The 14,454-nt window shown below is 32.3% G+C and overlaps 1 protein-coding gene and 1 pseudogene across 1 annotated transcript; one reads left to right on the top strand and one right to left on the bottom strand.

The window, feature by feature from the left end:
- The first annotated feature begins 6,949 nt into the window (after nt 1-6,949).
- LOC143599040 (uncharacterized) lies at nt 6,950-7,940 on the top strand (annotated as a pseudogene).
- Nucleotides 7,941-9,512: 1,572 nt separating this feature from the next.
- LOC143599041 (uncharacterized) lies at nt 9,513-11,099 on the bottom strand. Its single transcript, XM_077077104.1, has 3 exons — nt 10,992-11,099; nt 9,969-10,194; nt 9,513-9,891 (listed from the first exon to the last, which is right to left on the bottom strand). The coding sequence occupies exons 1-3, from the start codon at nt 11,097-11,099 to the stop codon at nt 9,521-9,523; spliced, it is 705 nt and encodes a 234-aa protein (XP_076933219.1). The 3' UTR covers nt 9,513-9,520.
- Nucleotides 11,100-14,454: the final 3,355 nt, after the last annotated feature.

Raw genomic sequence — 14,454 nt, 5'->3', positions numbered from 1 at the left:
ATGAAGTGTGAACAAACATTGAAAACCCAACAAAATGACTTAAGATAAATCATAACTAGGCAAACGAAATTTAAGTCATACAAAATATAAGGCATGCAAGTTAAATAGTTTCGTATAAATATTATCCACAAATCATGCAAAATAATACATACGAAAAATATAAAGACCAATATTGAAAAATGTATATGAAACCAGGCTATGCAAACATTAGGATAAGATCATATTTAATTCACAGATGTAATTCACATGTAACGAATTTACATAAAATAAATAAAAGAAAACATATCGATTAATATCATGACAATGAGATTTGAAAGAAAATTGAACATGTCGGAAACATTAAAATCAGGAGTCCTATCCACATGATTCTTGAATTTGTTAAATAAAATCAATATTAACCAAGATAAGACAAAACAAAACAAAGACAGATTGTTTTGATTCACGTTATATTTCGATATGAATTTTGAAATATTAAATTGGTTCACAAACTAAGAATATGAAATTGAAGTGATTATTTCCAGAAAACTGAATTCGTAGCTTAGATCCATTAAATTGTGAAATCAAGTCAAATGGATGCCTAACTTAATATTCATATTCATGATTAAATATCACATATTGATTATATCATGAGAATATGGACTGATAATCACAAAAGTGTAAACTCAATCATGATCATAATATAAAGGATAAAGTTAAAATACAAAGGATAACAAAAATGAGAAGAATTCAAAGAATTTTAACCCATTGATTTTATATTTGAATTGTAGAGATTAATTCAAGATAAAAATTGATAAAAGTGTATAAAGGTAATAACCCACTTTTGTTAACTTTCTCTTTCCACATGTAAGGCAATATCACTTCCTCCATCATTTTAAAACATTCATAACATTTTCATGCAACATTTTTTTTAAAAGAAAAAACTTCACTATAATAACAAGCGTTTTTATTTTTAATATGAGTATCATATTATTATAAAAATAAAAATTAATGGGTTTTTTATATTGTGCTATTGGTTATTCGTTGTGTTTTTTTGTTTTTAGTTGTGTCTTTGTGCTCATCATTTGTCTTTCTACTTGTCATTGCATTTTAGTCATTTTGTAATACTTTCATTGTCTTTTGTTAAAGATTAACATGTGGTATTCACTTAATTTAAGAAAAAAAAAGTATTACATTCATTGTGTATTACGTTTATGTCATTGTGTAATATGTAGTTTGCATTGTGTTTTACGTTTCAGGTCATTGTGTTATACATATTCACTATTGTGTTTTACGTTTCAGGTCGTTATGTTATATGTATTCATGATTATGTTTTACGTTTCAGGTTATTGTGTAATATATATTCATCATTGTGTTTCATGTATTAGATAATATGCTGTTTTATTTTATCATTATTTTTACGCATTATTATTAGCTGACGGTATTATTAACATTTAAAAAAACATAATGATGATTTGAAAGACACGATGACAAAAAAAATGACAAACATAAAGACACAATAACGAAGAAAGACACAATAACGTAATTTTTGTTTTAATTTTTATATAACAAAGTCATACTCATATTAAAGATAAAAAAAAAGTGTTTGTTATTATGGTGATATAAAAAAATATTATATGAAAAAGTTATAGACATGTCAACTAATTATGGCTTCTCACACTCTCATTTTTGTTGGTCTTTGTAGAATAACTCAACCCACAACATAAGTACATAGTTAGCCATACTTGTAAGGATGGTTATCTTTGATGAGGATGAAGCCATGATCCTAATCCTCTTTATTACTTCCATTATGATGTCTTAAATTGATGGAGATCAAATGTATGAGATGGTTCAATGTGATGTTTTATTGCATCTTTTCAATCACATATAAAAGAAATCAAAGGGCAAGAGTTTCTAAGGGGTTGTTTGCTTTTCTAAAACAGATCTGCGCTGGCTCTTTTGTCTGCGCCGCGCAGATATTGTCACATACAGACTGCTTGTTTTTCCAAAAATGTTTCATTAAAAAACGTCTGCTCGAACTTTTCTTAGTGCAGACTTCACTCATCCACTTCTAGAATCTTCAAAAAGCTGCAGAGGTTAAACACCACCACCTACCAACATCCACACTCCACCACCACCACTACCACCACCCACCGTCCACCGCACCATCCACCACAGCCCACCACCACCACCCACCATCCACCACCGTCCATCACTACCACCACCCACTGTTCACCACCACCACCGTCTACCACATACCACCATCGTCCACCACCACTGTCTACCCTCGTCCACCACCACCGTCCGCTACCACTATCACCGTCCAGCACCACTATCCACCACCTACTATCACAGTCCGTACACCACCACCAGTTTATTTTAGCTGTCTAAAGACGGTAAAAAAAACAAACAGTTTTCTTCTTGTAGAATGTAGAGGTTTGGTTCACTTTTTCTTCTACAGATACCTGATTATATGGTCTGCAGACTGCAGATATTTTACCTCTAAATTAAAAACAACACCAAAGTCTTTTCATATTATGCGATTGTATCCATCACATAATTACTAAGTTAATTAAGGATGTTTGTGTCATTAGGTTAAATGTGAAATGATCTAGAAGGCCACATGAATTGTGAGATATATTCCAATAGTGTTATGATAAAGACATATGATTTGATAAAGACATATAATTTGATTAAAATTTTAAACCATTTTTGTTTGTATTCGTCATTCTTACTTTGATGAGGTGGTAATGTGGTTTGGGTGATAGAGGTCAAGGATTTAATCCTCATAATGTATAATATTTTTCAGTTAAAAAAAATGTCCGTATTTATTGATATGAATGAATACTTGATTAGTAATACATTCTAAAAAAGCTTGATTCCAATCCGTTGATGAAGTCGTTTTATGATCCGTCGCTAATGCAAAGAAACAAAAGTGAATGAGATAATATTGTGAAAGGGATGGGACCCAAGCTATTATAGTAATTTAGAGGTGGGAATAAGTTGCAGCCTTGCATGTGCATGTTGAGAATTCAAATGAAACTTGTTTGTTCTAACACACATCATATGACCCTCTACCAAATCTCGGTAAATATGTTGATTTTCATTTTTTTGTTTAACGGTCAATTCGGATCATTATTGACCGGCAGCTGACCCACCCGATCATTTTCATTTCACCCTCAGGAGAAAACTAACCTCTATAGGCAACAAAACTCCTTGTCCAACTGGTAGCCGGCCTCTATATTTTGTCTCAAGTGAGACTTGAACTAGTGGCGGACCTAGCTAATGAGGAGTTAATGTTTCACCGATAGTGTAAAAAAAAAATTTTTTGTCGATTTTCGTGTTTTGTTACCATTGAAAAAAAGATAACGTTACACCTAGGTATTTTAAGCCCAACTAATTTAATACTTAAACCCAACAAAAGCCCACTTAAATTATAAAACCCAAACCAAAAAACACAATAACCCAAATAATCCTTTTAACTTTAACAATAAAAAAAAGCCCGGATATTGTAAACACAGGCACACAGCCGACATCTCTCCGTCTCTCTAGACTCTACTCATCACACACCACCAATTCACCACGGCTGCCGCCACCTGCCGCCACCTCCACCTCCATCCGCCACCAGCCACCTCCTAACCTCACTCGACCACTCCACCTCTGACCTCTCCTTTTCGGTAAGATTTCTTGTATTTAGGGATTTAGGGTTATGTTTAAATTAGAGTTAATTTGGGACTTAGGGTTTATGCTTAAATTGGAATTGATTAGGTATTTAGAGTTATATTTAAATTGGAATTAATTAGGGATTTAGCCTTTAGTTTTATGTGTAAATTGAAATTGATATTAGATTTTTGGTTAAAATTTTGTTTAGGGATCTTTCACCACTTTCTTCTGCATATGTCTTTGCTATATTGCATTTCAGGTTATCACATTAGCTTGACAGTTTAAGAACATTAAATCTAATTATTTTTCAACTTAAAATTGAATCTAGTTGACTTCAAAAGTCAAACAGTATGTTCATATATTCTGATGCTTTTTCTCTATTACTTATACTTTTATAGAATTTTCTTATAATTATATAATTATAGCTTAAAAAGCCCACAAAAACCAATCCATTATTGATGGGTGCGAATATTATAAATCTATGTTCAACTTTGTTTTATAGTTCGTGCTTGGTTAAAGTTAAATGACCGAACACGAACATGCCCTTTGTTTGTTCGGTTCGTTTATTGACCTAATTTAAAGTAATCGAGTTTCGAAGATGCGACGATTAAAAAACTACACCTCCATTATTGCATTATGGTGTTCAGAGAAAGTTGCTGCAAGTCTGCAACCATACTTTGGAAAAATTAATATGCTTCTAAGCTCTACAGAAATTAAATTATTAAAGTATTGCCACTGCATTAACTTCACAAAAAATGAAAATTATGTGAAGGAAAGACTTGGAAAGCTCAGTTGTGGATAGACCTGCTAACTGATTCTGCAACAATTAATAAATTTGTATTAACGCATTTCATATCTAAATCTAAATTATACAAAGAGCATTTAAAAAAATAAAAAACTCCTGAGTAACAAATCATTATGATGTTTAATAAAAAAGTCCAAAAGAGAAGAAGAATAAACCAAATCATGGTCAAACGAACACATTACAGTAACACGATAAAAAGAAAAAGAGTTGCCAGAGGTGGTGACGGATTACTCCCAGCGGAGAGCCGATGGCGTTGCTCTCTGTTAGTGTTTGCTCACCAACAACAGACATCACACTGCTGGACAGTAGTCAGTATTATCCTATTAAGGTTTGATGATTGTGATTTTCAAGGATCGAATTTGAATTGAGGGCAAAAGAAGGAGAGATGCGTCAGCTAGGGTTCTAAAGAAGAAGCAAAGAGTGAAGCGGTAATGGTAAAGCAGAAGAGAATAAATTATTAAATTGCAACTGTCACTTCGAAATTACCTGCACACGTGTCAGATGATAACATGAACATCTTATGAACAGTAGAATATTGTGAGTACCGGCTACTTTCCTTTTAATATATATATATATATATGAATGTTTATCAGAAGTAGATTAAGAATATTAATTCCATTAATCCCCTCAAGCACTCTTTTTTTATTTTATGGGTTAGGTTATAATAGAAAGTATAGTTTTTGTAGGAAGGATAAAAAGTAATCTTGTTTATTGATTTTAAATATGGAGGGTTGAGATTAGTTTAGGGGGAAATCATGTGTGAAAATAAGGGGAAGAGTATAAAAGAAATAACACATTTGTTGACTTTCTCTCTCCACATGCAAGGCACATGTCAAATTCCCCTATCATTTTTAAACGTCCATAACTTTTTTACGACGTTTTTATTGAAAAACAAATTTATCATAATAACGAGTGCTTTTTATCTTTTATATGAGTATCATATTGTAATATAAAAATTAAAAAATTTAGTGGGTTTTTTACAAATTGTGTTTTACAAAATTGTGTTATACAATAGTATTTTTTATTGTCTTTTTTTTACATTGTGTTTTTTAAATTGTGTCATACAATTGTGTTTTTTATTGTGTTTTTATCATTGTGTTTTTTTCATAGTATTTTTTTCCATTGTGTTTTTCATTGTGTTTTTTCGGACTTTTCCGGCGAGGTGGTGGCGGTGGGTGACGGTTGTGGTGGCGGTGGGCGGTGGAGTGGTGGTGGTTGTAGGAGACGAGTGAAGATCTAATTGGGTTTTATGTAAGTGGGTTTTTGAAATTAATGTAAGTGAATTTTGATATTAAAGTAAGTGGGTTTTGATATTAAATTGTTAGACTAAAATACCCTCCTTCCTAGTCTTCTTAAGAAAATCAAACTTCTTATTTAAACCTAACCCTTTATTTTGTTATCAAAATAAATAAGGCTTCGTCTATTAACATGCGTTCCCTTCTATTCTAACACCAATATGCTCCATTGTCCAATGTGGAGCATGTTGGTCAACATCTAACAAACAAAACTGATAACTGTCAGTTTTGGTCCGGCTTGTACTATACTGCATATATCGAGCATATTGTTATAATTTTACCAATATATACTTCATATTGGAGTTTACAATACTGCGAGTTGTGCTATACGGTAGGGTAGTATGGAGCATATTGTTATACCCTTGGATGATTTGGCCGGTATACACTTCATACTGGAGTTTACAATTTTTTATTAACTTTTTTTAAAGTTATTTTATTTATAAAAATAAATTTTTTTAGTGATCATTTTTAATTTATATGTCAGAAAAATAGAAATAATCGAAACTAATTTATCAACGCATATGTAGCCAACCAATATATGCTCCATAATTGGAGTTTACATAATTTTTTTTTAATTATTAGTTTTTTTTTAATGTTAGTTTACGTGTCGACATATAGGGGGAAAAGACAAAATTGTTTGTGAGACTCACTAACTATGCAGAACTTGTCTCTCAATACGGTCCGATCCATATTGCCTAATATGGCATATAGCCATATATAGATCAAGGTTTTCTCCCATTAGAAATTACGGAGAGCCTAATATGCTCCATGACAATATGAACATATTTGGGGGTGTCCAATATAGGCATAAAACTGTGAATATATCACCACCCAATAATCATTTATTTTACGAGAAACTAAAGTAGAATGGATTTGTGTCGACACCTCAGCCTATTTTAACCTGCCCAAACATTTTAAAATGCGGACTGATCTAGAAAACAAATGGCGACAAATGCCAAAAATATAAATATGTGGCCGGATATCATGACATTATTCAAACTGCGTTCAGAGCTCTGAATTAAGATGTTCATCCGATCAACAATGGCGTTTGCTTGTCCAAAATTGGTACCAAGTTCATATAGTTTTTATATTATTAATAGTTTAATACTAATGTCGCATTAATATTTACATGACTCAAAACAATATAATCATTTTAGAATAGAAAACAAAATACTCGTTATTATATAACTGTTTTATACATAGTAGGTTGAGAAGGCAATGAATGAGCTGGAGGCTGAAGGTCGAAAAGCATCGGCAGTTTTCATCACGTCTCCTACTTATCACGGCATTTGCAGCAACCTAGAACAAATTTCCCTCTTGTGTCATTCCCAAAACATTCCACTTATTGTAGACGAGGCTCATGGGGCCCACTTACGCTTTCACGAAAGCTCACTACCTCTTTCAGCTCTTTATCAAGGAGCTGATATATCCATACAGTCTACCCACAAGGTTTTGGGATCTCTCACACAATCTTCAATGTTACGTTTGTCCGGAAACATTGTTGATAGAGAAAGAATATGCAAGTGCCTTGAAACCCTTCAAAGCACAAGTCCCAGTTTTCTTCTCTTAGCTTCCTTAGATGCTGCAAGAGCTCAAATAAGTGAAAAACCACAAACCATTTTTAACAAACCAGTTGAACTAGCCATGGAAGCAAAAGCTCTTATTGAAGGGATTACCGGAATTAATGTTCTTAATTCATCTACGTTTGAGACCGACCCTTTAAGGATTACCGTTGGGGTGTGGAATCTTGGTATATCTGATTTTGAAGCTTATGATATCTTAGAAAAAGATTACGGAGTGATTTCAGAACTTGCGGGGACTCGTTATATTATATTTCCAATAAATCTTGGAACCTGTAAGGATGATATTTTAAGACTAGTGGCCAGGTTAAAGCACGTATCTCAAACGTGTAACTCAATTCGAGAAAATGATTTACAACCTCTTATTGAAGTGAATACTAGGATGCGATTGAGCCCTCGAGACGCCTTCTTTGCAAGTAAAAAGAAAGTGAGGTTTGAAGAAAGTGCCGGGAAAGTGTGTGGGGAGTTAGTATGTCCATACCCACCGGGAATACCGCTACTTATGCTGGGGAAGACATCACAGATGAAGCATTAAGTTATCTTTTAGAGGTAAAAAGCAAGGGTGGCTTTATTCTAGGAGTTACGGATTCCACTCTGTCCTCCATGGTTGTTTGTAGTTAATACATCATCTATTATGGAATTATTTGTAGTGATACATGTGTAGTGTGTCAAGAAATCTTTAAGTTTAAGCGTTGTTAGCAAAGCCTTAATCAAATATATTTTTAAAACTACCTTTTTAAGGTTTTTCATACATGTATTGGGATAACCATGTGGCATATGCCTAATCTATAAGCTAGTTAGCTACAGCTAAAAGTGGTATGATGACTGATTTCTATTTTAGTAAACCCTATCACAACTAACATATGAAGCAAAATAAAAAAGGAAATTCACGTATAGTGAACTCATACAAAGGTGTAGACTTAATAGTGAATATTATCTATAAACAAAAATTTTGAATTTTGGTGTGTTAAAGGTACCTAATTCGTCCATAACGGCCCGTTCTTGGCCGGAGCACGTGTTTCTACTTTTATTTTCTTGTGTTTGGTATTTTTTTTTTCTGTTTCCTTATGATATGTTAATGTGTTGTTTTTTGGAGTGTTTTTAAGACAATCATCCTAATTCATAAACTCATATAAAGGTGTAGATTTATGATAAGACACGGAAACAAAGCTAAAAGCATCACAAATAGGGGATTCTTGGAGTGTTTTTAAGGAGAGAGAATATGATGTGAATGAGAGAGGATATGATGTAGAGGAGGAAATGTGTGGTGAAATAATGCATTAAGAATATATTTGTAGTAGAAGGAGAGTGGAGAGAAAATAGAGGAGAGATGGTTTATTATTATGATTCATGTGACATATAAAAACACTTCTAAAAGCATCTATTATGAGTTTTTAGTTATATTGTTGTGTTATATTAAAAAAAAAAGAAGAAAAATCAGATAATTCGCTGAACTCACCGTTCGCCTGAACCATAACAGGCTCAGACGGCTTCAGCGGCAACTTCAACGAGTGTCCAGTCAGCACTGTATGGCACAATATTATTAGAGAATTTGGAGCTCGGCTTCAGCAACAACACACTCTAATAAGAAATTCCCAGGTTTGACTTTAGTCAGACCATGTGATGAACTTTGGGTCAAATTGTAAAATTGTTAAGCTAAATAAGTTGGGTTTAAGTTGACATTATGGGTTTGCGGGTTAGCCTGTCCACTCCGTATATTCTTAAAACATATGTGATATCAACATTCATTGTTTTCACTTTGTATTTCCTACTGCTATAAGATTAGGAATTTATTCTCAACACAAAACCTTTTTTTCTTTTAATCCAAAATGTTTCTTTCCAAGCTCTATATAAAGGAGAGAGAATAGTTATTAAAAAAAAAGACCAGAATCATAGCTATTACTTTCATAAAGCATATCCAAACACCCCGGGTAACATATATAACCACATCCATTAGGGATATTGTTGCCTTCACATTTTGGCCCCAAACCATGCCAAAAAAGCACTTCCTAACAATTTCTTACCACTTCTAACCAAAATGCTTGCAGAATCAAGACTTTTTTCTTTCTTAACCAATACCACCCGATCCGAATCAAGCAATCTACAAGATGATTTTGATTCTTGAAACCAATAACCTCAAGATTTCTTCATAATATATACAATCTAAGCTCTTAAGCATCCATAAACCAAACCAAACCGATCTAAACACCAGTACCTGACCAACCAACCGGTGCAGACAAACTATGTGCAGCCTGTGGAACCATGCAATGCTGTTGCCACTGGTTCACACCTTCGCAGCCACTCACTGAACCAAACCCACTATTGTGAACCTGTTGAGGGTCATCATCACCTTCAACATCCATGTCATCAACATCCATCATCTCAGATACTTCATCTGCATTATTCTCCACTTCTGCCATTAATTGACGGTTTGAATGCATTGGCACCCATGGTACAACCGCCAAACTTCCGTTGTTATGATCAGCATCATTCTTATTATTATTCTCCTGCTCTTCATTTATACCGTTTAAAGATTCAAGGGCTTGTGATCGATTCGACCAGAACATTCGATCTGTACACAACATAAGAAGACTAACCATCACTCGAATGCAAGATGCTGGTTTATAAGATATGGAGTTATGAACTTACTTTTGAACCCTGAAAGGAAGTCTGAATTAACAGTGAATGAGAATGGGGATCGCGATTGCAATAAAGGGATGTTGTTAACGGGATCATATAGAACAATTGCTCTCTCTTCTTTCACTGGGAGAGTGTGACTCAAGTCATCAACTATTGTATTTGAGGGTTCCGGTTGGGCAAATGTCACGGGATTCACCATCTCTTCTTCCTTGATAACTGGAGGTAACTCGGCATCCTAACAATAAGTTTAAATTCTGTTTATGTTAATTACAAATTAGAACCCTAAAATAACTATCCGTTTGATGCATCAATCAAAGATAAAATATTCAAAACAATTTCACGAAGGAATGATTGACCATAATAATTCAGATTCACTATAAAAGCTCATACAAACTTCGAATTGAAAATTTCAATTAAACGATCGAATCTCCATGCGAACTAATTTAACGGATTATGGAACAAAACGACTGAAAAATCACCACAAAAACTCACACATAACTCTAATCGAAAAATATAGGTTACACATATATTCAACAAAACTCTGAAGATCTATCAATCGAGCTGTAGATTATCCAAATTGTGCAAATTAATGCTGATCAAAGTTACACATCTTTAGCTTTTTACACCAGACGAGGATCAAAATCACAACTGCACACGCAGACGTATACATGTCGCGTATGTTGGTAAAAACCCTAAAATCAGCATCTGTTTGATTCAAATTAATTTCAGTTAATTTCTTGATTAAAGTCCTGTTACACGAACTAATTTGACGAACATATTAATAAATCACTGCAAAAGCTCATACAAACTTCCGATCGATAACTCTAGGTTTTGCTTAAACAATTCAACCTCCATATGAACTTAATTATTGACAAAAACAACTACAAACTTCGAAAATTCTAATGTTCAATGATCAAATCCAATTTCTAACCTAAATTCAACAAATAACTGAAAATCCACCAATCGAGCTTAAATCATCCAAATAATACTGCTAATTAAACAACAATCTCAATTAAGTGCGTACGTACGTACCAGACGGCGCATTTTAGTGGCTGGAGAAGCAAGCGAGAAGTCATCGTTGGCTTCTTCCAGATTCTTCCTCTTCAATTTCACCGGAAAATAATATCCTTCTTCTTCCATATTGTGATCACAACGATTACTTTTATTTTATTGAATGAAATTAATTTTATGGCAATTAAGATCTGAAACTGCAAGAGAAGAAGAAGTGATTATGATTACAATTACACAATTCGCATAATGCTTGGTATGAATGAAGATTTATTATATTAATCGGTGGAAGTGTGTAGGGTTTTGTGACTCTGAAGATGACTCTAGATGTCTCCGGAAGCTTGGTTGGGTGTACTGTTGTTGGTCATTCACTTTTCAGTTTTCACAACCTAATCATATGTCATTAACTTTCGTCTAGTTTTGCCTGTCTATTATTATTTTTGGGTTAGCTTCAAATAATAAGCTTAATTTTCTAAAGAAGGTGAGAAAGCATGGTATTTTAGTCTAACACTTTAATATCAAAACTCATATACTTTAATCTCAAAACCTACTTACATTAATTTTTAAAAACCCAATTACATATTCACTCATCTCCTACAACCACCACCACTCCACCGCCCACCGCCGCCACCTGGCCGGAAAAGTCTAAAAAAACACAATGAAAAACACTATAAAAAACACAATGGAAAAAAACACTATAAAAAAAAACACAATAATAAAAACACAATAAAAAACACAATCGTATGACACAATGGAAAAAACACAATGAAAAATACTATTGTATAACACAGTTTTGTAAAACACAATTTATAAAAAAACCCACTATTTTTTTTTTAAATTTTTATATTACAATGTGGTACTCATAAAAGATAAAAAGACACTCGTTATTATGGTGAATTTGTTTTTCAATAAAAACGTCGTAAAAAAAAGTTATGGACGTTTTAAAATGATGGGGAAATTGGCATGTGCCTTGCATGTAGAGAGAGAAAGTCAACAAATGTGTTACTCCTTTTATGCCCTTTACCTTGTGTTCACACTTGATTTCCCCCTAAACTAATCTCAACCCTCCATGTTAAAAATTAATGGACAAGATTACTTTATATCGTTCTTACAAAAACTATACTTCCTATTATAACCTAACCCTATTTTTTGTATATCATACTTTATTATTTAGTAAAAATTCAAATAAATTAATTACACATAACCGTTTATGATTTATCCAAACCATACATCTGAAAATTCTAACTTTTCCTCAAACCGTACTAATGCTTCATTCTAACAACTTCATAAATTCTAACTTTTCCTCAAACCGTACTAATGCTTCATTCTAACAACTTCATGTTAATTATCAAAATTGTGTTTTCACATTAACTTACACTATTCATGCTTTGCACTATAATATGAACTTTCGGTACTGCATTGATATGCACCTCTTCACTAGGTACGGTCTCCCTACGCTTTTGAATATGAGGGTTGAGCCGTTGAGTACGTGGATGTATCATGTAAGTTTTTGTCTGTCATGTTTTATTATTAATATTTTTGATTAATAATGGTTTTTTGTTTTATCTTGCATGTTCATAAAAGAAATTTAGATTTGTTTCCTATTCGTATTATTCTTTAAAATCCAAACTAGTATATATATTTTTCTCTTAACAAACTAATACATATGTATGCGTGATACTTGCGGATATGCTCACTAACCAAAAAATTAGTTATCTGGCAATATGATCGATGGCTATTGGGTTGAATACAAGACATAAATTTACAGTCAGGTATTATCTATATATAGTAGAAGAGAACCTTGATGTCACGAAGCTAATTTTTGATTTTGTTTGTTTTTTATATTTAGCAGATAACTGTGATACAAGAAGTGTAAAATTGCTTGTAGCTAGGCGGTTATTTTGTGGCTGTGTTTGTGGTGTGAATTCACTGACCTGTTTTCCCGAGTTCGATTCTAGGGGCTGTAAAAATATTTATTTTCTTCTTTTGTTTGTTTACGTAGGTTGTCCTTTTTTGTTTACACATTACTTTCTATGAAATTTGAATTCTTTCCTCTTTTTTATGTAGCTAGCTGGTTTTTCTTTATTTCTTTTTTACATTTTACTTTCTATGAAAATAACAACTTCTTGGTTTTTTGATACACTTTACTTTCTTATTAATCGTATTAGGTACCAACACCGTCAATACCGGTCGCATACACGTCGAGCCATGATAATTATACACAAATATTGTCTTCGCTACCTTTTTTAAAATAAGCTAACGTATTGTGTTTGGACGTTGACTGTAACATCTATGGTTTTTTCTTGCAAAAACGCTAGTCTCTTGTGCTCATATTTAATAAAGTTTTCGTATTAATTTCATCGTCTACGTTTATTAGTGTTGAATTATGTGTCATTTGTTGAATAACATTATCTTTATATGCGTAATTATATGATCATATATTCATTTCATCATAATCGTGCTTAATCGTTAATATGACCCGTTGAACCGGAATGCCTAGATTAATATTTTATAACATATAACAAAATATTTTGTTATTATTAATTTTATCTTAAGTATTTAAATTAATCATTAATTTTATCCTATAAATTAATCATGTGATTTAAAAAAAATGAAACATTCTAGAACCTTCTAAATTCACCTTGTTTCTTAAGTTTTTGTTTGATAAATATCTTATAATTTGAAAAAATAAAAAGATAAATAAATTTAATGAGTGCCGTGCACTTTATTTGTGCATGCACCCATATATACTTTTTTTTTTAAATTATTATTATTATCATCATTATTATTAGTTTTTCTCTTAAGTTTTAAACAAGTTTTATCTCTATTACAATTGTATTTAAACTTCCAACTCTCCACTATAAATAGAGCCTCTCATTCTCATTATTTTTCATACCAAATCCCAATCTCTCTTTTCTCTCTAAGCATAATCAAGTAAGTTTTACATATTTTCTTTATTCTTCATATTTCTTTGATTTTGTTCTTGTTCTTATGAATTTCTTTTAGTTTGTTCTTGTGTTCTTGAGTTTTATTTTGAATCTTCATAGTTGTTTATATACCCTCATCATGATCATCATAAGTTGTTAATAAAACACTTACTTTTTGCTCTAAAAGATTATGATGATCATGTTTTTACAAGAAATCATAATTATTTTTTCAAAATCTTGGATCAAAGCATAATTTCTCCATGAACAACTATGAATATTCTTATGATCTTCAAAAACTCATAAAGTTATCATAACTAAAAATTATATTTACATAATTGGTCCTTATACTTTCATAAATGTCAATAAATATCCTAAACTATAATATTTACACTTTGAACCCTCTACTTTCATAAATGTCGATAAACATCCTAAACTATAATATTTACACTTTGAACCCTATACTTTCTTAAATGTCAATAAACACCCCAACTATATGATATTACACTTTTAACCTCGTACTTTATTATTTCTCAAAACCATTCTAAAACATTTTGAGTTAG

The sequence above is a fragment of the Bidens hawaiensis genome, unplaced genomic scaffold, assembly GCF_021521415.1.
Source record: "Bidens hawaiensis isolate Kalapana, Puna unplaced genomic scaffold, B.hawaiensis_p1.1 tig00051427_1, whole genome shotgun sequence".
NCBI lineage: Eukaryota > Viridiplantae > Streptophyta > Magnoliopsida > Asterales > Asteraceae > Bidens > Bidens hawaiensis.
Note: the sequence above shows the minus strand (reverse complement) of the source record. Positions and strands in the feature narration are given on the sequence as shown.